General features: G+C 34.6%; 3 protein-coding genes across 4 annotated transcripts in view; all 3 read left to right on the top strand.

Moving 5' to 3' along the window:
• Nucleotides 1–13,615, top strand: part of LOC126884882 (uncharacterized) — a 32,621-nt gene extending 19,006 nt beyond the window's left edge. The window contains exon 3 of the mRNA XM_050651188.1: nucleotides 13,608–13,615. Coding sequence (XP_050507145.1) covers nucleotides 13,608–13,615 — 8 coding nt within the window. The remainder of the gene's footprint in view (nucleotides 1–13,607) is intronic.
• LOC126884930 (protein twisted gastrulation-like) overlaps nucleotides 1–24,386 on the top strand; it is a 489,408-nt gene that overhangs the window by 180,764 nt on the left and 284,258 nt on the right. The window lies entirely within an intron of this gene.
• On the top strand, nucleotides 13,671–18,992 carry LOC126884929 (leucine-rich repeat-containing protein 70-like; the record flags this gene model as incomplete). Its single annotated transcript, XM_050651280.1, has 2 exons — nucleotides 13,671–14,715; nucleotides 18,964–18,992. Coding segments are annotated over exons 1-2 (1,020 nt in total), but the record flags the coding sequence as incomplete, so codon positions are not given.

Below are 24,386 nucleotides of genomic sequence, written 5' to 3'. Positions count from 1 at the left end.
ATATATATATATATATATATATATATATATATATATATATATATATATATATATATATATATATATTGTTAAGATATGTAAAATTTGAATTAATATGGTTTCGATCTTAATATTTTAGAAAAGTTAAAACATATAATAAAAATATACCAAAATTCATTTCGAAGAAATGAAAGTCAATTATCTTTGGATGGCCGTAGGTAAACAAAATTTAAATAGGGATTAAGTATTTTCTTTGTACAGTTAGTATGATAAGAAAGTGGTTATGTGTTTGGACAATGAGACCGGGTTTCCCAAATGGACTTTTGCGGCGAGGGAACAATTGTATTTAGAAATTTAAATGAATGTAATCTTTGTTTAGATATTAAGAAAGGAAAAAAAAAACCGATTGGCATGTAATTAGTTTTAGGAAATTTCTAATGGTAGGGAAAATTGGTGTTTGTTATCTGAAAGGTAGATGGGGATAAAATTGAGGAACTCGGATTGGTGAAGAAGGAAAAAGGAGGGGCTAGGTATGAAGAATGGGAGTTTAGCGAAATGTTAGAGGGTGGAAGAAGAGTCAGTTGTTAAATGATCGTTAAGTCGACTAGTGGTGATCTCTAAGAGTCTCCTGAAGTAGTAAGGCAGATAAGTGAATAGTTGTGAGTTTGTTGAAATAAGTGTCCTGACGGAGGCTCATCACGTAAAGCATTGTAAGTTATATTGTTCTACTTATATTCCAAGAGTCACCGTTGCATGCCGAAACGAGAAATAGATTCAGTTTATCGAGAGGAGAAAAGGCTAGCATTGTTTTTTGAAAGATACGTGCATCTGTAGGGGGTCATTAATGACAATAGGCTTGCAATAATTTGTTGCGAGATTGCTGACTACATAGGGGGCTGCTAAGAGTAAATTGTTGGCGACCAGAGACAAGAATTTGGACAACTGATCATCCGAGAGACAGTTTTATTTTTTTTGTAGAATTATTCATAACGCAAATTTCAATAAGTACTTTAGATAGTGGTAGGGTTATTTCAATAATCAGAATAGGAGACATTATTTTTAGAGGATATTTTGAGGGTGAATTTATTTCAATAGATGCTTTTGTACCATATATGTGTTTTATTCCGTTAATCTTTGACCTTATTTATCATATGTAAAGCAAAGGAGATATTGAAGCACGAGAATATAAAACCCTGAGATTAGAGCATTAAATAGTGTGATTAAATCATAAGTGCATCATTAAAATTAAATTTAATTAATTAGTTAATTATCTAATCAAGTGCTTTGAGCACACCGATCTTTGAATATCACATTAACTGGAGCCCAGAACGTGGTGGCTTAAAAAATATCGCAGCTTTGCATTTGATGGTAGGGAAAGAGATAAGGAATAACTACAGGTGATCCAGAGATAATTTGACAATTTTTCCAGGTGTAAAAATATTTTTGATTTATGGATTGATCGTAGGTAGTTGATATTTACTGCTATTGAATTATTTAATATTTTTACCAATCGTACATTTGATATTTATTTTGAAATTTACTGATTGCATATTTGATATTTGTGGCGAAAATTTATTAAATTTGGGGAGAAATATTTGTCGTGTTCTGCAACTTATAGAGTGTTGTAAAATTTCACATTTGGCGGGGACAAAGAAAACAGTAACAAAAAGAAACAACATGTCGACCACAAGGAGGCAAAGCAAAATGCAAGAAAGCAGAGAGAATAACAGAGAAGAGGAAAAAATTGTTGAAGAAGGATTGGGTAATGAAGGAGATACAACGATTATGGAGAGAAAAGAACAGGAATTAACAGGAATAGAGAAACTATTGCAACTGATGCAACTCCAATCACAACAAATGGATAGAAATCAACAGGAAACAAAAAGGACAATGCAAGAAAATCAACAGGAATCAAAACGAGCCATGGAAGAAACACAACAAAAAATAGAGAAAAATCAACAGGAAGCAAAACGAGCCATGGAAATAACACAACAAAAAATGGAAGAAACACAAAGAGAAATATCACAGAGAATAGAACAGAAATTGGAAGAGAATGATGGCAAATTGGAAAAGCATTTGGAAAAATATGAAAATGAAGTGAAAGTCTGTTTAGAAAAAGTTAGAGAAGAAACAGAAAGGAAACTGAAGATGCAACGAGAAGAAATAGAAACTAAAATGAAGGATATTAAGACTGTGCAGAAGATGGAATTAGAACAGTTAGAAAGCAAATTTGAAAATGCAATACAAGAAGACAGGCGAGAAATAGAAGAAAAATTTAAGCAAAACGAAAAACAAATTGCGGAACTCAAGAATCAACAGAATTGTGGAGAAAGAAGGGAAATGATTATCCTTGGTACAAGCGACGCGAAAATACAATTTGGAGGGGATATTAGAAAAACACACCCAGTACCATTTGTTAAAAATTTGAAAACCAAATTGCAACATATTAGATATTTTGACGACTGCAAAGAAACAATTAGAAACCATCTGAAAGAAGGAGCAGCGTTATGGTATGAAAGTAAAGAAGATGAGTTTGAAAATTGGACAGATTTCGAAAATAAATTTCTCAACTATTTCTGGGGGAAAGTTAAACAGAGGGAAATCAACCAAGAGCTACAGAATGGAAGATATCACGAGAAAATGGGAATATCGGAAGAAAGATATGCTTTGCAGATATATAACAATTCCAAATATCTAGACTACAAATACTCTACCGAACAACTGGTAGAAATGATAAGCAGACATTTCGAAGAAACGCTGGAGGACCACGTGATTTTGAGAAACTATCAAGATATTGATAGTTTGTGCCAATTCCTTCAAGTAAGGGAAGCAAAAAGAAGAGAAATGCGAAACAGAAGACAACATGAACAATATAATGGACCGGCAAGAAGGTATCAATCAAATTATGACCAGAGAAACCGACATGCCCAATCAACAAACGAAGATAGGCCGAGAGAATACCAAAATTACAATAGACAACAAAATTATGATAACAGGAACCACGAAAAAAAAGAACATATGAAAATCACAACAGAAACAGAGATGCACAAAATCCTCCGACTAGGAATACGAACGAACAAAGGGACGGTAGAAACAATCAGAATTTCCAACGACAAAATAGAAGGGAGATGAATCATGTAACAATAGAAAACGAGGAAGAAGATGTATGCAATGAATCCAGACAGGATTTTCAATAAAGCATCCACTGAACAAACATAAACAACTCTCCGGTATATTTTGTCATCCGAGAGAGTTTATACAGTTGGCGGGAAATGAAAGACAAAGTTCTAATTCAAATTTAATATTCTTAGATGCATTTATAAAACATAAAGCGATTAAAATTTTGATTGATTCTGGATCGGAGATATCGTTAATCAATAAGAAACTAGTAAAAGAATTAAATTTGGACAGATTTGTGTATAAAATTCCTAGGGTTGCTTTAGTGGGTGCAAACAACAAAAAATTGACGACAGTAAATGAAGGTTTGGGAGTGCGGATCAGAGTGGGAGACAAATACTATATTATGCAATGTGTGGTGATCGAAGGTTTAAACCATGATATGATAGCGGGAATTGATGAATTGAGTGAAAAACATATCACCATAAATTTTTCGGAGAATCAACTGGAAATCAAAGCAGAACCAGACAACATAGAAGAAGAAACGGAAATAGAGAGGAAAATAATTGTTGAAAAGATAAATGAACAGGAAAAACATAAAGAAATCAATATGACTGTAGAGGAAAAACCGAAAGTACAAGAAAAAAATCAACCAAAAAAAAAAGAAGGAAGAAAAAGAAGAAGAGTTCAAAAAGAAAGAAGGAAAACACGGTGGATACAAGAGAAAGACAGGAAATCGAAGATACGGAAGAATTGTGGGCAATCGACGATAAAACAGAAAGGAAGCAGGAAGAAAAGGAAGTTCTCATAAGAGAAATGAAAGCAGTAGAAACATGGTGCTCGGGATACCAAATGGAAATTGAAGATAAAAAAAAACAGAAGAAGAAATAAAGGATGAGGACAGAGAAGAAATGGCAATAATGGACGAGAATCCAGAATTTTATGAAGAAATATTATGGACAGTGAACACATGCGAACAAAATGAGGATGAAAGAAAATTAAAATGTGGAGAAAACATGGAAAAGGAAGTAGAGAAGATTCTAGAAAATTATGGAGATTTGATTAATGAAGAAAGCCGAGTGGCTAAAAATTATGAACATTCTTTTAAAGTTAAAAACTTAGAAAATTTTAAATCAAAGACATATCCACTCCCGTATAAATACAGGCAAAGCGTCGGACAGGAAATTGAAAAAATGATCGAAGACAAGGTGATAGAAAGATGTGACTCTCCATATATCAACCCGATAGTATGCGTTAAAAAATCGAGTGGTGATTTGCGATTATGTTTAGATGCAAGAAACATTAATTCACACACAATCGCGCAATACGAAGCGCCTTTGAACATCGAAGCCATATTTGGACGAATCACAGGGTCACACATTTTTTCCAAAATCGATTTGAAACATAGTTTTTGGTTAATACCTTTGGCAGAGAAATGTCGAAATTATACCGCTTTTTCGATCGACGGAGTGGTATACCGATTTAGGGTGGTACCATTTGGCCTACAGAGTGCATGCGCTGCTTTGGTTCGCGCATTGAACACAATCTTAAATAGGCATGAAGAATTTGTTGTACATTACATAGATGATTTATTAATTTTCTCACCAGATATAACAAGCCATCTACGACATATTCACACTGTGCTAGAAGAACTGGATCAAGCGGGATTGAAATTAAATATTCAAAAGTGTCAGTTTTTCCAAAAGGAAATACTGTATTTAGGATTCAAATTAGACACAAAAGGGATTAGTCTTGCAGAAGATAGAATCGAAATTATAAATAACTACGCTAGGCCAACCAATTTAAAAACATTGCGGGGATTTTTGGGAATGGTAAACTATTTCAAAAAACTAATACCAGACATCAGCACAAAAGAAATACCGTTGATAGCATTACTTAAGAAAAATGTTAGGTGGAAATGGGGAACGGAACAAGAAATGGCTTTCAAAAATTTAAAAGGAGCTTTCTCCACAGCTGTAAGAGTACACCACCCAAGATATGATCAACCTTTCATTCTCCGGACCGATGCTTCCATAACAAAATTCGCAGGGGTGTTATCACAGATCCAAAACGATGTAGAGGTGCCAATCTGTTTTGTCTCCCGTGTAACCAAAACATATGAGAGAAAGTACAGCGTTACTGAATTAGAGTTCGCCAGTGTGTTATTTTCTGTAAATAAATTACGGTTTTACCTACTAGGGGCAAAATTCACCGTTGAAACAGACCATGCAGCTTTGGTACATATAATGAAAAATAGGCTGGTAAATAATAGAATTCATAGGAGCATTCTTTTACTTCAAGAGTATGATTTTGAATTTAAATATATCAAAGGAACTGACAATATCTTGGCTGATGCGTTGACGAGAGATGAACAATTCCGCAAAGAGGACCACAAAACTCTCCACGTTGGCATGAACATAATGAGAGAAGAAGCAGGCTTATTTTCTTTGGCTCAGATCAGGGAAAATCAGGAACAACTGGATGAAAGAGAAAAGCAAAGGGCCGAACAAGAAGATAACTTATATTTTAAGAGGGTCGATGGTAAAGAACTATATGTAATCACGGAACAGATGGCAAAAGAAGTTTTAGCAAAATTACACTGTGACAACGGACACATTGGAAGCAGGAAGGTGTGGCTTATGTTCAGGGAGAACTACATTTGTCGACAGGACTATACAATAGCCAAAGAGATGACTCGAAATTGCGAGACATGCCAAAAGTGTAAAAGTAAGAATTTCAAAAACGAAAACATCACAAAAAACGTCATAGCTCGGAAGAAACTGGATATTGTCGCCATTGATATGTTGAGCGATTTAATAACAACAACACAGAGGAATAAACACATATTAGTTATGGTGGATGTTTTCTCAAAGTATTTAAAACTGTACCCATGTAGAACCACGAAAGGAGCTGAAATACTTCGGAAGATAGACGATTTTATCGAAACAGTGGGAAGACCAGACAATATTTTGTTGGACAATGCGACATACTTTAGGAATGACCGTTTTAAAGGGGAATTAAGAGAGAGAGGCATAAATACAAAATTTGTAAGCATCCGACATCCACAGAGCAACCCATCAGAGCGTTTTATACAAGAAGTCACAAAATTTCTAAGAATTGCTGCGGAAGAACATCATCGACATTGGGACAGAAAAGTGTTTGAAATAGAGACGTATTTGAACTGTGCACCAAATACGGTTACCAAGGAGACGCCTTTATATGTAATGAAAGGAACAATGCCTACGAGACCGTGGGAAGACACCGCCCCCAGACAATACGAAGAAGTGATCGAGGTGGTTCAACGAAGATTGAGACGAAGTGGAGAGAAATATCTCCAAAGGCAAGAGAGGACCCGAAGAAGAAGGCCGGTTACATTCCAGAAAGGGGATAAAGTTTTAGTGAGGGCACTGAGGGTGTCCAATTTACAAAATGGTATTTGTGCTAAATTGATGCCGGTATTTGAAGGTCCATATAGGGTCAATACGGAAAATGGGGTAAATAGTTATGAATTAGCGCATATAGAGACAGGCAAGATACGGGGTATTTTTAACATTCACGACATTTATAAGTATCATGAGTAGAGTTTGGTAACATAATGGAATAATTTGATCCTAAAAAAAACTTGTGTCATTTAAATAAATAACAGAATTTTTTCGGCAAATCAAATGGCGGGGAGTTGTTAAGATATGTAAAATTTGAATTAATATGGTTTCGATCTTAATATTTTAGAAAAGTTAAAACATGTAATAAAAATATACCAAAATTCATTTCGAAGAAATGAAAGTCAATTATCTTTGGATGGCCGTAGGTAAACAAAATTTAAATAGGGTATTAAAAAGATAAATAGGGATTAAGTATTTTCTTTGTACAGTTAGTATGATAAGAAAGTGGTTATGTGTTTGGACAATGAGACCGGGTTTCCCAAATGGACTTTTGCGGCGAGGGAACAATTGTATTTAGAAATTTAAATGAATGTAATCTTTGTTTAGATATTAAGAAAGGAAAAAAAAACCGATTGGCATGTAATTAGTTTTAGGAAATTTCTAATGGTAGGGAAAATTGGTGTTTGTTATCTGAAAGGTAGATGGGGATAAAATTGAGGAACTCGGATTGGTGAAGAAGGAAAAAGGAGGGGCTAGGTATGAAGAATGGGAGTTTAGCGAAATGTTAGAGGGTGGAAGAAGAGTCAGTTGTTAAATGATCGTTAAGTCGACTAGTGGTGATCTCTAAGAGTCTCCTGAAGTAGTAAGGCAGATAAGTGAATAGTTGTGAGTTTGTTGAAATAAGTGTCCTGACGGAGGCTCATCATGTAAAGCATTGTAAGTTATATTGTTCTACTTATATTCCAAGAGTCACCGTTGCATGCCGGAACGAGAAATAGATTCAGTTTATCGAGAGGAGAAAAGGCTAGCATTGTTTTTTGAAAGATACGTGCATCTGTAGGGGGTCATTAATGACAATAGGCTTGCAATAATTTGTTGCGAGATTGCTGACTACATAGGGGGCTGCTAAGAGTAAATTGTTGGCGACCAGAGACAAGAATTTGGACAACTCATCATCCGAGAGACAGTTTTATTTTTTTTGTAGAATTATTCATAACGCAAATTTCAATAAGTACTTTAGATAGTGGTAGGGTTATTTCAATAATCAGAATAGGAGATATTATTTTTAGAGGATATTTTGAGGGTGAATTTATTTCAATAGATGCTTTTGTACCATATATGTGTTTTATTCCGTTAATCTTTGACCTTATTTATCATATGTAAAGCAAAGGAGATATTGAAGCACGAGAATATAAAACCCTGAGATTAGAGCATTAAATAGTGTGATTAAATCATAAGTGCATCATTAAAATTAAATTTAATTAATTAGTTAATTATCTAATCAAGTGCTTTGAGCACACCGATCTTTGAATATCACATTAATATATATATATTGTAACAAAATAATTATTGACCTACCCTCGTATACCAGCTCCCGTCTCCGCACAGACAGAACACTATCGATGTTTCGAGATACGCCGATGCAGCGCCGATGACGTGCAAGCGGTCGAGTCACATGGACATAGCTGGAGATATATAGATATTTCTGGAATATCTGTATCGCATATATAAATAGGACATATTTGTAAATAGAGTTAGTCTTAAGCTAAAGTTTGTAAAGTAAACTTGTATAAATAAAAAATAAAGTCGTATATAAATTACGAACCGCTAGTTTTATTGTAATTAGAAGTAATTACACTAATCACGCTACAGTTGGTGTCGGTGTTCGGTTAACTTAGTGCGATATAAATAAGTGAATTACAGAGAGACTTTAAAAGACTTTTGAACTTTATTCGTCGGGAATAACCGGAGTGCGTTAATTGTTCGGTATTCGGAAAGACTTTAAAAGACTTTTGAACTTTATTCGTCGGGAATAACCGGAGTGCGTTAATTGTTCGGTATTCGGAAAGACTTTAAAAGACTTTTGGACTCTATTCGTCGGGAATAATTAAAGTGCGTTGATTGTTCGGTATTCGGAAAGACTTTTAAAAGAATTCTGGAAAGTACGTGTGTGCCGACCAAAGATGTTGCTACAAGAACTTACAGTAAAACAGCTCCGTGAACAGCTAGAGGAACGGGACGTGGACAGCAGTGGGCTCAAGATAGTCCTACAAGCACGACTCGAGGAAGTCCTCAAGGAGAATGGAGATGACCCAAAGACGTTCCACTTCCAATCAGCAGAACAAGCGATCTTATCGAAATTTGAAAGTATTTCTCAAAAGATCGATGAAACTTCTATAAAGAACAACGAGAAACTTGAAGAAGTTAGTAGAAAAAGCGACGAGAAATTTGAAAGTGTTTCTCAAGTAATTAAAGACGTTTGTAGACAGAATGACGAGAAATTTGAAGAAGTTTCTAGAACATTCGATAAGATGCAGAAAAGTGTAGAGACCGTAGAAGAAAAGATCAAACAACTAGAGAGCATGATAACCGATACAAAAGTACAACCATCAGTTAATGCAGCAGCGTTAGATCCGGTAGTGAAAGATGAACTACCGAGAGACGAAACGTCGCATAATATGAGATTCAAATTACCACCATTCGATGGAAAGTCCTCTTGGTCCATATATCTTAGACAATTTGAAGCTATTGCGACCGCCAATCATTGGACCGAACAGGAAAAGGCTGTTTCCTTGACTGCTGCTTTGCGAGGTGATGCTGCAGATATATTAAGATCAATTCCTAAGGGTCAAGAAAATTGTTACCAGACCTTGTTCACTCGTCTAGAAAAACGCTATGGAGATGCCCATCTACAACAAGTATACAAAGCACAACTGCGAAGTAGAAGTCAACGAGCAAGTGAGAATCTGCAAGAATTTGAAGCAGATGTGGCTCGTGTGGTGCGGTTGGCTTATCCAGAGGTGCCAGACAGCGTTTTAGAAGAAATTGCAGTAGATACCTTCGTCAATGGGCTGAAAGATAATGAACTACAGAAAGCTTTACGACTAGCAAGGCCGAAAGTTTTAGATGAAGCACTTGCTATTGCCTTGGAACACGAAGCAGCTAGCCAAGCTTCACGAAACAATCGAGTAATAACCGTGGAAAAAGGCGATAAGAGAAAAGATGAACGTTTGGTGGAAATGGTACGGAGGGTGATTCGTGACACGATGCCGAAGAGACGCATGAAGAGGGCTGGAAGAGTTGGTTCAAATACAGATGCTTCCTCGATACGGCCATGCAGTGAAAGTTGTAATCACCGGCTTAAAGTAGATGAACAGCTTTGCCCTGTGAGACGAACTACCGTCGTTAATGAGCAATGGCAGCCACAACAGTTACAAGAAGCCCAAGAAGACGATCCATGTATAAAAAGAGTATTGGATTGGATGCGTCGAGGTGAGAGACCTAGTTGGCAAAACATTAGTGCATGTAGTCCGGAAGTCAAGGCCTACTGGAGCCAATGGAATTGCCTGATACTAAAAGATGATCTTCTGTACAGGACCTTTGAGAACGATGATGGTACAGAATCTAAGCTTCAGTTGATTGTACCTAAAAGTAAAGTGTCAGAAGTATTGCGTCAGTTGCATGACGGTACATCAGGTGGACACTTTGGTATTACGAAGACTCTGCAAAAGGTTCGAGAACGGTTCTATTGGGTGAACTGTAAAGATGATGTAAGAAGATGGTGCCAGAAATGTGAACTGTGTGCATCCGGTAATGGTCCAGTTGGTAAAAAGAGAGCACCCATGAGACAGTACAATGTTGGCAGTCCTATGGAAAGAGTAGCAATCGACATTGCAGGTCCATTTCCAGAAACTGATGCTGGAAATAAATACATCCTGGTAGCCATGGATTATTTTACGAAATGGACCGAGGCCTATGCATTACCAAATCAAGAAGCTGCTACCGTTGCAGAGGTACTTGTTAAAGAATTCTTCAGCCGATTTGGTGTTCCCTTGGAGATCCACTCCGACCAAGGGCGAAACTTTGAGTCAGCTCTTTTCCAAAACGTTTGCAAATTGATTGGTGTCAATAAGACCAGAACAACACCCCTGCATCCTCAATCAGATGGGATGGTCGAGAGGATGAACCGAACGATGGGTAAACACTTGTCCAAAGTTGTATCTGAACATCAGCGAGATTGGGACCAACACATTCATTTATTCCTGATGGCCTACCGCTCGGCCGTAAATGAAACTACAGGTCAAACACCAACCTGCCTGATGTTGGGTCGTGAAGTTCGGTTGCCCTGCGACCTAGAGTTTGGCTGCGGACCTTCCGAGGAACATGTTGCAGGCGAAGACTACGTTGACCGCCTGAAATTACGAATGAACAACATTCATGAACTTGCCCGACAACACATCCAGATAGCCAGTGACAGAATGAAAGATCAATATGATTCTCGATGCAAGAATGAAAGCTTCGAAGTAGGTGATCTTGTCTGGCTTTATAATCCGCAACGTCGTCGAGGCTTATGTCCTAAACTGCAAAGACAATGGGAAGGTCCATATGAAGTTAAGAAGAAAATAAATGACGTAATATATAGAATTAAGAAGTTGCCAAACGGTAAACCAAAAGTTATTCACATAAATCGTCTTGCACCATATGCTGGCTCAAATGAAACAGAGGAAGCCCGAGTCCTCCAACAGGAGATGAAAGATGCACCACAGCCAAGTTTTAAGGAATTTATGTCAAATTACGCAGAAAGAAAGAGTGCTAGATTCGGCGTGACCACAGAAGTTCAGCAAGATCTGTTTGGTGTTCCAGAAAACGTCTCTCTAGCCCACTGTGTTGCCCAAGACCTCGAGATGACTAAAGGAATCTCGTCCGTATTCAATAGAAAGTTCGGCCGCCTGGACGAGTTAAGGAATCAACAACCTAAAATTGGAAGAGTATTGCGATTGGAAGATGGTCCTCGATCTTTGCTGTATATAGTGACCAGGAAGTCTTATACGGACACGCCAAGCTACGAGAACATATGGCGTGCTCTAACTAATTTGAAGGAAATGGTCTGTAATTATGACATCAAAGATTTGGCTTTACCAAAAATTGGCCATGCAGTAGAAAATCTGGATTGGAAGATTGTGAGAAGCATGCTGGAAGTGATCTTCAGAGAAACTGGCGTACGGATTACTGTGTGTTGCATGAACCCGAAGATGTCATACCCTTCAAAGACAGTAGACTGTTACTTCTTTTCTAGGGGTGTATGCAGAGCTGGAGAATCCTGTAGATTCCGCCATCCTGGGCCATCTAGAGTTGCTGGTCGGGACGCTCAGATCTTAAGAGGGGAGCAGTGTAACAAAATAATTATTGACCTACCCTCGTATACCAGCTCCCGTCTCCGCACAGACAGAACACTATCGATGTTTCGAGATACGCCCATGCAGCGCCGATGACGTGCAAGCGGTCGAGTCACATGGACATAGCTGGAGATATATAGATATTTCTGGAATATCTGTATCGCATATATAAATAGGACATATTTGTAAATAGAGTTAGTCTTAAGCTAAAGTTTGTAAAGTAAACTTGTATAAATAAAAAATAAAGTCGTATATAAATTACGAACCGCTAGTTTTATTGTAATTAGAAGTAATTACACTAATCACGCTACAATATATATATATATATATATATATATATATATATATATAAAATTATTAAAAATTATTTGCGATTTTTAATGAAGCAAGATAAACTTTCTGCTTTAGCAATGTTATCTATCGAACATGAAGTGTGTGCGACATTGGATATTAAAAACAAAGACATTGTCAAAATTTTTCCCGAAACGGAAGCCAGAAAAGTTTGTTTTTAGTTTCTTTATGTGTTTGTGTTATATTATTCACGGTTTATTTTAATTAAATGGAAGTTTAAATTAGGATATACAATATACATATAATGGGCGTTGGATCATGTATATTCTAACTCTAATTGTTCAAGTATTTATCTATTTACAACTTATAATTGTTATGCATCTTCTGCTCATTTCTTTAAATACTAGTATGTACATATTTCTAAAGGAAGGGGGGCGGCAAATATTAAGTTGCACACGGGCGGCCAACACCTCAGCGGCGGCCCTGGGATAAAGTACCAGGAGGTAAGGATGGTTTTAACCCTGCTTTAGCCTTATGTATTTAATACATTAAATTAATAAATGGCCGACTACAGTTTGACTAACACTGTGGAATGGCCTATGCGCCGTATTTAGCTTCGGTATGTCGCAGTGATTAATAAACCTCCCTACACTCCGCAAGCTTCTACGCACTTAACGGTATTAAAATGTATCACATTTACCGGTCGATGTGATTAATTTTGGCATATTTATTACTTTTACCTAGCTATTCGGTTTGTATTAATAATAACCGGTAATTATTAATAATTTCCGATTAATCATATTTACCGTAACATATACACCATTTTATTCAATTTTTTTATGAGCTATATTTTTGCTAGGAATCTTTTTTCCCTAAGATACTTACTTTTTGAGTTATCTCCGAAAAACCGTCCAAAAACATGTTTTATTTTGTTAAACATGAACATATTCACTCGCAAAGTATGAACTTGGTGAAAAAACTCTATAGAACAAAAGTTGTTTAGAACTAGTCATTTTATCCAATTCCGGTCTTATTTTGAATGTATTTTTTTTCACATTTGAAAGGGGGGATAATAGACAATTTCAACTACCTATTCCCAAATTTTCATCCTTCTTTTTTTTTTTGGGGTCAAATTGTTCTTTGATCGGGCTATAATATGTTAAGAGCCAATATATTATGGTAGAGGTGCATCTGCAGCGTACCAGGTTTCTCCCATATGATAATCTGACGCGCTCGAGTAACTGCAAAAATCCCCGCTTGGGCTCCCCTACCATTATGTTTTTTAATATTATTTTAATATTTAAAAATTTATGCAAGTTCCCTATTGTGGCGCAATGCCATACCTATAAACATAACACAAAAATTTAATAAATGTCGCCTACAAACTTATAACTTAATAAATGTCGCCTACAAACTTATTTCTAATTAAAACTATTATCAGCAAGATAATGTTTATGTTCTATTGAAATTTGTTGTATATAAATATCGCAAATTTTGAAGGAATTTGCTAAAAAAAACGTTAACTGTCTAGTGCTAGTGTATAACAGTACGATTAAGAATGCGGTTCACAAACGGAATAATTATATTTTTTGTGATAGCCACTGTCGGTGTCGACGAAGTACTTTCAACATTGTTTAACCACACTCCAAAGAACATATCTTGTTGGGAGAACAACTGTCAGCTCCGATGTAACGATTGTAGTATACTGCGCGCCGGAGTGGCGAATAATTTTTTGTGTTTTCAATATGCTACGATTAGTGTCTTTGAATGCAGCGATAGTTTTCACAGGGTTGAAATGACCAAAGAATTTTTTCTTAAGATAGAGAAAGCCGAAGTAATAAAAATAACGAAGACAGATGCACGGCGTATAAAAAAAGACACATTTCCAAGTAGTACCACATTGCGGGAGTTATATTTGCCTGAGAACAACATTTCCATCATCGATGATTGGGCCTTTGGCAATATGAGTGCATTGACTCATCTTTACTTAAACAACAATAAACTGACATTCTTTGACGCTTTCAAGATAATTGATGGTTTGAGTATCAAATACTTGAATTTGGGAAATAATTCTTTAATATTTGATAAACTCAGGTTGGATAATGAGGTATATAATTTTAAAAGCATTACGTACTTAAATCTTGACGGAAATAAGTTAAGAAACATCAGTATGGGTGATTATATCACGGTGATTAAACACCGGGAACTTGTCAAAGAAGTATCGATGGCTAACAACTTACTTACAAGCATCACGTTAGGAAACTTCGATCCACTGACTAATTTGGAAATTTTGAACTTGGCCTTCAACAACATCAGTGATATTGATTTAGCTTTTTACAAGATGCAAAAGCTGACAACGCTCATTTTAAGTCACAATTGCATAAGTGAATTCGACAACTTCGCTTTTCCAAGTCCTGGCAGTCTGCAATATCTAGCTATTGATTACAATCAACTTATCTTAATGCCGAATATTATGGCACATATAGGCTCTTTAAAGAAAATCGCCATAGATGGAAATCCGTGGCATTGCAATTGTTTAAAACAGTACCGTAAAGTATTTCACGATCGCAATATACAAGAAGTATGCGCTGATGATGTCAAGCACGAATGCATTACTTTTATCGATAAATATAATTGTGGGGAATTGACGTCCATTCTTTACTCTGGTATAGAAATAAAAATGGTCAATTTGGATACACCAAATAGCACTTATTATTGTGTCTTAAATGAATTCGATCAATAAACAGAATCTATCAGTTTACTGCATTCAATTATCCTATCCCGTATCCCGTACGATCCCATAATATCCCGTTCATTTGTTGGATGCATGTTTTTGGAGCAGTGCCTAGCTCGGCCCAAGAAACAGGTAGGTCTTTTAAAAATGTCCCAAGTCGGCGCAAAGATTAAAACTGCCCGATATAAAATATACCAGCTCGACTCATGGGATGTTAATTGTTACATACTGTACATCGCATCGCCGCAACTACCTGAGGCGAGACCCAAAGGCCAGAAGACTGAAATGCATCGACAATATTGTCATCGACATTGTCTTATCATATTGTCCCATCGTAATTCCCAAATTTTACCATTGCATAACTAGACAGTGGCCACCAATGGCTGCGTTCACCAGAAATAATCGGTTTAAGTTTCAACTAAACAGCTGTGTTTCAGCGCTTTAAACTAAATTCAGTCTGGTGAATGGTATTTTTCCGTTTGACACTTTCATAGTTGGTTTTGTGTTGTCTTCTCAGTTCTCACCTGTTCTATGAACTTAATCTAAAACGAGAACGAGATTCGTTGTTTTTGTTTATTTATATCGTGCTATCGTTCAACTATAACTTGGACGTGTTTTAAACAAATTGAATTCAAAAATGGATAATATACTAATTACCTGTATTGTTTTTTGATAATGAAAATTAAATGAACAAGAAATAATTTTTAGTACTGCTGTACTGGACTTGGCAGAACCATTGAATGACGATGATGTATTTCCACCATAAAGAAATAATAATGTCACGAGAAATATGAATTATGTTGAACATATTGTTCCTCAATACACATATTTACAATTTCGTGAGCATATACAATTATGTATCTCCTCAGTTGCAATTACTGTATAATTAAAACCATTGTAAAAGTAAATATTTTCAAATAAGCGCGCCATTACAATGCGTTTCTTAAACATGTTCAATAGGGCTTTTCATCGATTGTCATTTGTTTCGAGCTTCTGTCATGTGTCACATAATATTAATATATCTACGCATACGTCTTTGGTGTGTATCATTGGTATATACCAATAACGTATGACGTAGATATATTAATATTATGGGACACATGACAGAAGCTCGAAACAAATGACTGTGAATGAAAAGCCCTATATTGAAGCGATGCAAATACTACGTTCAATAAAATGGCGTCCACTTCGTCAACACTTCGTCAATCTTAAACAGTTTCAAAGCGCTGACATAGCGCACTGGTCTGGTGAACGCACAGCGCACCCAATGGGCATTTTCACATTAGCCGACACGACTGCGGCACAGCAACGACACGTCACCGGCGCCGGCACGACTGCAGGCAGCACCTTTTTACATATAGTCCTGTCGCCAGTAGGGGTACAACGGCCTCCTTAATTCAGATGGACTTACCCAAGTTTTCTTTATGTATTTTGACCCGTAGAACACGAATTTTTTGGGTAACAGTCGATCCGGATGTCGATAAGATTGTTATAAACAAAGAACTTGAGGAATCACATAACAGCGATTTTTCGCAAAACAAAACATGTTTTTGTATTCTTTGGGTCATTCTAAGCAAAAAATTATTTTACAAGTTTTTTGGTAGGATGCATAGTCTTCGGCATAAACGGGGTTGAACTTTCAAAAAATCGAAAAATTGCAATTTTTGAACCCGAATAACTTTTGATTGAAAAATAAAATAGCAATTCTGCTTACCGCATTTGAAAGTTCAAGTAAAATTCTATCGGTTTTGATTATTTTCATTGCTAGAAATAAATTTTTTTATTGTTAAAAAAAGCTATCAACACATAGTGATTGATTGATATTTTCAATGCATTTCTAATTTGAAATGGAACGAGTAGGCGCGCATACAGAATTTCTACGTACATTACGTCCATTAAAACGTATGCATTGGGCCCGGGAAACACTATGTGTTTATACCTTTATTTAACAAATAAAAACTTATTTTTTAGCAATGCAAACAATCAAAACCGATAGAAATTGACTTGAACTTTCAAATGCAGTAATGAGAATTGCTATTTTATCTTTTTATCAAAAGTTATTCCGGTTCAAAAATTGCACTTTTTCGATTTTTTGAAAGTTTAACCGCGTATATCTCGAAAACTACGCGTCCTACGAAAAAACTTGTAAGACCATTTTTTGCTGAGAATCACCCAAAAAATACAAAAAAATATTTTGTTTTGCGAAAAATCGCTGCTATGTAATTCCTCAAGTTCTTTGTTTATAACAATCTTATCGACATCCGGATCAACTGTTACCCAAAAAATTCGTGTTCTACGGGTCAAAATTCATAAAAAAAACTTGGGTTAGTCCATCTGAATTAAGGAGGCCGTTGTACCCCCCCTGGCGACAGGACTAATAGCACGACCTTTCTCGACGACACACCACCGATAACCGAAACATTTTTTAGGTTATACCTACTATGATGGCAGGATTTAATAAATTAAATTTGCTTTATTTATTATATTTGAGAAGAAAAGAAAAACAACAAGCTGAAAATGCGAGCATTATGATAACGAAAACTTTGTTTATATAATTAAAAATGTTGAAAAAAATTGTTTTGAATTAAAAATTATGTTTTAATGTGCAAATATATTATTCTAATTTAAATGTTGTGAACTACACTGCGCGTCATAGAAAACGGGCACCCCAAAAAATGGGTCATTTTTCATGTCTCGTATCTCGTAAACCTGTGGTCCGCTTTAAGTAATTTTTTTAATATCTTATAGCTTTATTCTTTAACAATATCGCTGTAATAATGTTGTTGGTAAACAGGTAAATTTTCATTTTATACCTACCGGGTGTACCAATCAAACTGTGTTTTTTCCTCAAAGTTTGCAACACCCTGTGGAATATTCTAGTATTTACAAAATACCTACTGAAATTAAAACCCTACAATAGCCTCAGGTTTTCTTAACATTCTGTTTTTTTATTCATTCGCTTGTGTGTTGGATAGTACAAAAGTTATTAGGTACTTTAATAACTAGACATGGTCTTTATCAGTACAGGGTGTTTCTAAATGCGACAACCAGTGCGACAAACTTTAAGGGGTAAAATTCTGCATTAAAAAATAATGACAGTTTGCTCTACAATCGTATGCCCGCAAATGCTTCGTCTAGATACGGGATGTTGAATTTTTTCTAACAAACTGACGATTTATTTATTGCTTAAAAATTGGTTGAGATATGCAAATGAAATTTGGTGGGTTTCATGACGTAGTTATTGCACATTTTTTGACATACAATTAAAAATTTTATATTCACCATTGGCGTGCATACGGGTAATACGATCGGTCTTATAACCTGTATGCGCGCCAATGGTGAATAAAAAATTCTTAATTGCATGTCAAAAATGCGCAATAACTATTTCTTAAAATTCATCAAATTTCATTTGCATATCTCAACTGGTTTCAATGCAATAAATAAATCGTCGGTTTGTAAGAAAAAATTCAACATCCTGTATCTTGGAAGCGAAGCATTTGCGGACATATGTTTATAAAGCAAATAGTCATTATTTTTCATGCAGAATTACCCCTTAAAGTTTATCGCACTTATTTAGAAACACCCTGTAGTGATGAAGAACATGGTTTGTTGATAAAGTACGTAACTTTTGTATTATCCAATATAAACGAATGTATCAAAAAACAGAATGTTAAGAAAACCTGAGGCTATTCAGGCTATTGTAGGGTTTTAATTTCAATATTTTATAAATGCTAGAATATGCTACAGGGTGTTGCAAACTTTGAGGAAAAAACACAGTTTGATTCGTACACCCGGTATACAATCAAAATTTACGTGTTTAGCAACAATATTATTACAGCGATATTGTTAAAGAATAAAGCTATAAGATGTTGAAAAATTACTTAAATCGGACGACAGGTTTAGGAGATACTGGACAACAAACATAACCCATTTTTGGGGTGCCCGTTTTCTATGACGCGCAGTATATAAAGATACTTTACTCGAAATTCATATTTTTTATATACCTCGTATAAAATTAATAAAATTTGATTCTTGATGGTTGCATCATAAATCTTAGACCAAGAAGAGCTTTTTATGAAGAATAACTTTTCTTCGTCAAATTAAAATTACAAGAGTTATAAATGAAAATGATGTTGGTTACCTATCCATAATTTGAGAATATTCGTCAAATATTTTTTTCCATTAGAAGGATATAATTTTATATATCAGAACATAATTTTTTATTCCAAACAACATTTTATGTAACAATTTTCAAATATTGTGAAATACATAATACATATACAGAGAGAGTCTGTAAAGTGGAATAAATTCAATATCTCAAATACTAATTGTTTTTTTGGAAAATGCTCAGACCCGTCGATTAGTATTTCAAATTGTCCTTTTTGACATTCAATAAAAATGTATACAGGGCGTCCCAATTTAGAGATATGACGTCATCGTCGATTTTCTTAAATGGCAACACTGTCATTTTGATAGCTAATTTGATAGGGTTTGTAAAGTTATACATAACTGCAAAATATCAAATTTTTATTCTCTACCATTTACAAGATAATAGAAAATAACAAAGTTATATCTGTAATTTGGAATATATTCAATAATTAAAATACTAACTGTTTTTTTGAAAAATGCTCAGACCCGTCGATTAGTATATCAAATTGTCATTTTTGACATATAATAATAATGTATACAGGGTGTCCCAATTTAGAGATATGACGTCATCGTTGATTTTCTTAAATGGCAACACTATCATTTTGATAGCTATTTTGATAGCGTGTGTAAAGTTATACACATCTGAAAAATTTCAAAATTTTATTCCCTACCATTTACAAGATAATAAAAAATAACAAAGTTATGAAGAACAAGAAGTAATCAAATAATAATTGAATTTATTTATTTCAATTAAGCAAATGCTCATAACGTAGCCCATTGACAATTTGACAATAATTGAGGGCAACATTATGAGTTTTTGCTTAATTTATTGAAATAATTAAATTCAATTATTAGTTGATTACTTCTTTTTCATAACTTTGTTATTTTTTATTATCATCTAAATGGTAGAGAATACAAATTTGAAATTTTGCAGTTGTGTATAACTTTACACACCCTATCAAAATAGCTATCAAAATGACAGTGTTGCCATTTAAGAAAATCAACGATGACGTCATATCTCTAAATTGGGACACCCTGTATACATTATTATTATATGTCAAAAAGGACAATTTGATATACTAATCGACGGGTCTGAGCATTTTTCAAAAAAACAGTTAGTATTTTAATTATTGAATATATTCCAAATTACAGATATAACTTTGTTATTTTCTATTATCTTGTAAATGGTAGAGAATAAAAATTTGATATTTTGCAGTTATGTATAACTTTACAAACCCTATCAAATTAGCTATCAAAATGACAGTGTTGCCATTTAAGAAAATCGACGATGACGTCATATCTCTAAATTGGGACACCCTGTATACATTATTATTGAATATCAAAAAGGACAATTTGAAATACTAATCGACGGGTCTGAGCATTTTCCAAAAAAACAATTAGTATTTGAGATATTGAATTTATTCCACTTTACAGACTCTCTCTGTATAATATAATACATCGACATCAAGATACTTTTTAATGATGAACTGTAGTACTTATGGAATAGTCTATTTATCATTTAAGGGGAGGCCGCACAGTGTTCAAAATTGAAGGAAACGTGATCGAAAGTCCAAAAAAAATAAACCTGAGAATGCCGAAATTAAGGGATTTGTTTGTACCACTCATGATGCAACTTTTCAGCAAAAATTTTTTTTTTTAAGTTTGTTAGTGCCAGATGTATTAACGATCAAAAGTACAAAATTCAATATAATTTTATACATCAAATTTAAATCCTCGGAATATGCCTTTTACTTTGATTATTACTTCATTTATGTGGATAGATAATGTAAAAGTAATTATTGGAGATAAAAATACATACTTTAAAGATTAAAATGATATAATTAGCTTCACGGAAAGGTGATTATAATTTTGATATAATCGGCTGTCCAACAACCTATACAGTTTTTGATAAAATTAATGTTTGACAGCGTATTACGTTTATTGTGCCATCTTGTGCCACGTTAAATCCTTCACTAGATGAAAGATTACAGTGTAAGGAATAAAAAAATATATAACACAAACTGCGGAAAACTGCGCAACTGAGTACATGGCGCATTGCATCAAGCGCTGCGCGCGTTTAGTCTGAATTAATTGCATTTGTACGTATTGTTTACATGTATGTCAAACACATGATATGTACAATATTTGTTGGGGTTGCGAAAAGAGATTTTAGTTTTGATGAAGTAGTGTTTTTACTTAATAGAGAATATATATTGTACATTAGTTTTATAAATAGCTACATTAACAATTCATTGAAGTTATATTTCTTTAGGCGCGATTGGGAAAAATGTTGGGATTTGGAGTAAATGTGCGCGAATTCATCAAACATTGTTAGCTCTACGCGCAGATACGTTATAGGGTTTTTCAACGCTTCTCATTTGTTTCGAGCTTCCGTCATAATCTGTGTATATTAATACACTAAGCAGCAAAATTACCGCACTACCTGTAAAATGGGACATTTTTGATGTCTCGAATTTCCTAAACCTTTTGTCCGATTTAAGTTATTTTTCACAAGCGTCAATTTTAGAGAGGGTGAAAAATGAGCAGAAGAGATTATTTGTAGAAATGACACACATCCAGAAAAATAAAAAATGCATAAATAGAAAGTCAGATATAGACAAATTGAGTAACATTTATTGCTATATAATAGCATATCAACAAACATTTGGCACAACATCATAATCTGATTTTGTATCGCACATTCCATCATTAAAAATTCATAATAGGTTGAAGACAAATTGACTGGACTAATTTATTTTCATCAAATTAACAACTATAATAAAAACAACTATTGTTACTGGTTTTGCTTTCCTCCCAAAGAAATGGTAAACAAGTCATATAATGTTGAACAACGAACCATGGAAACAACATAATATTTTAGATTGCTTTAAATATTTTAATATGTGTGTGATTGTCCTTTTTTGTAAAGTTTCAACTTTATCTTTTAATCTCACGACTAGTAAGTTAGAAAAATAAATTGTAAGTACATCATTTTTATATTTTGAAATTTTTGTAGATGTCTTGAAAAAGAATTAAAGCAATTCGAAAGCTTGACAGTAAGTCAAAGAGTTTTCTTTGACTTGTGGGCCAATAAATAGACTGACTGCATCCTCAAGAGTTACTACTTTATATATATTGTTGTGATCTTTATTATTGATATGAGATAATATTTTTATATGTCATTTAATTTAATCAATGCATAACTAATAATCTAATTAATTTACCAGATCACATATCAATATGTTTTCAATCTCAGGGCTTTTTATAAAATTAATTACTTACATACGTGGCTTCTAAGTATTTCTTAATGGTTCCTAATCGGGATAGGAAAGAAAAGAGTAAAATAATAACACATATGGGTTACAATTGTAATCAAAATATTGTTTATTTTATTCAAATGGCAATCACTGCTTAATATTTGCTATATCTTATTATTCTTAAACATAACATTTACACATGGGAATCTTATTTTCTTTTGATTTCCAATTGAAAGTTTTTATTAACATTTAACTATTATAATTTATTAGCAACAATTCTATTTAAGTTTGATGAAGCTTTTCTGATATTATTGATTATGTTTCTTCAAATTTAAATGTGGTATTTACTACGAAAAACCCATACATTCATGTCCAAAAAAATGAGACTGACCTTTTTCTGGTGCACTGAGAAAGTCTTCACACAAGACCCGTTTCCTGCTATCCTTGGCTGCAATCAAAACCTCGTCCTGGCTTCCAGTAATGTTCTCCTCTGAAACTAGCTCGTATAGCTCTCGTTTCCTGCTTCTGTCGTGATGCTGTCTTCTACCTTTTTCGAAACTGCAATCAGCTACCGGGAACTCTTGGCTCAAGGAGGTTCTTTTACTCTCAACCTGGCCTACCTCTCGTTCTACGATAGATACTCCACACTCACGGAACTACACAGGCTTTCTCACTCTCCGTACACTACCGTCTACTACTCGACTTCACTTCTCGACAGCTCAAAACATTCTGATCTCACTTTGTCATTCATTCCCCTACTTTCTAAATATCCCTTCCAGATTCACAAATCAAACTTCCACCACCAACTCTCATTCGCAGTATTCCTCAAAACCAATTTTTAAACTTTCTAAATATGCTTAATGGATTTCAAAGAAAATAGTTAATTCCCATTCTAAAATTACTTTCTACTATATACAACTTTTAATGACCTATTCTCTATTTCCACTTAGTCTTAATTAGCATCGGCTAATGACCGATCCTTCCGCGAACAACGATAATGACCTATTAACGATTTCACTTGAGTCTTATTTAATCACTTCTTAAAATTAAATATAACAATTTGTTGTATACAGGTTGTTCTAAATTTATATGCCCGTGGTTGAGAAAATTGAAAATATTTTATATTAAATTGAATTTTGTCTATAATTATCAAATTTTAATTTTCATATCAAATAGAAATATAACAAATCCCCGCCTTGTATTCGATAAAATTTATCTGCATTTTTAAATAAATTTTCTCGAGGCAAAACCAACTCCCTGTATATTTCATTACTTTAATCTATGTCTTATACCCTAACTTACTATCTACTTAATGTAATTCTGTCTTTTATTCGTGATATTTGTATACATCGTGAATATTATAAATTCCTCGGATCTTTTCCGAGTTCCTGTGCCTCAACTCATAACTATTTATCCCATTTTCATTATTCACGATATACGGGCCTTCGAAAACAGGCATCAACTTTGCGCAAATGCCCCCAGGAAGCTTTGATACTCGTAATGCCCTCACGAGTACTTTTTCACCCTTTTGGAAAGTCACTGGTCTTCTTTTTCTATTTTGTTCCTGTCTTTGGATATATTTTTCGTTGCTTCGCCGTAATCTTCTCTGTACGGTTTCAATCACCTGTTGATATTCTTTTGGCTCTTGGTCTTCCCATGGCCTTATCGGCAATACACCCTTCATGATGTATTCTGGGGTCTCTTTTGTTACTGTGCTCGGAATTGTATTTAGATACCTTTCTATTTCCGCCATTTTCCTGTCCCAGTGGCGATGTTGACCATCTGTTGCAATGCGAAGAAATTTCGTCACTTCCTGTATGAATCGTTCCGAAGGATTACTCTGTGGATGCCTGATGCTGACAAAATTTGTCTCTATTCCTCGTTCTCGAAGTTGTCCCTTGAAACGATCATTTCGGAAATACGTTGCATTGTCCAGTAGAATCTTTTTTGGTGTTCCTACTATGGCTATAAAATTGTCGATTTTTCTTAATATTTCCTCCCCCTTTGTGGTGCGGCAACTATATAATTTTACGTATTTTGAAAACACATCCACCATTACCAGAATATGTTTGTTCCTTTT

This window comes from Diabrotica virgifera, chromosome 5 (assembly GCF_917563875.1).
Source record: "Diabrotica virgifera virgifera chromosome 5, PGI_DIABVI_V3a".
In the NCBI taxonomy this organism is placed as follows: Eukaryota; Metazoa; Arthropoda; class Insecta; order Coleoptera; family Chrysomelidae; genus Diabrotica; species Diabrotica virgifera.
This window is presented reverse-complemented; position numbering and strand designations above follow the sequence as displayed.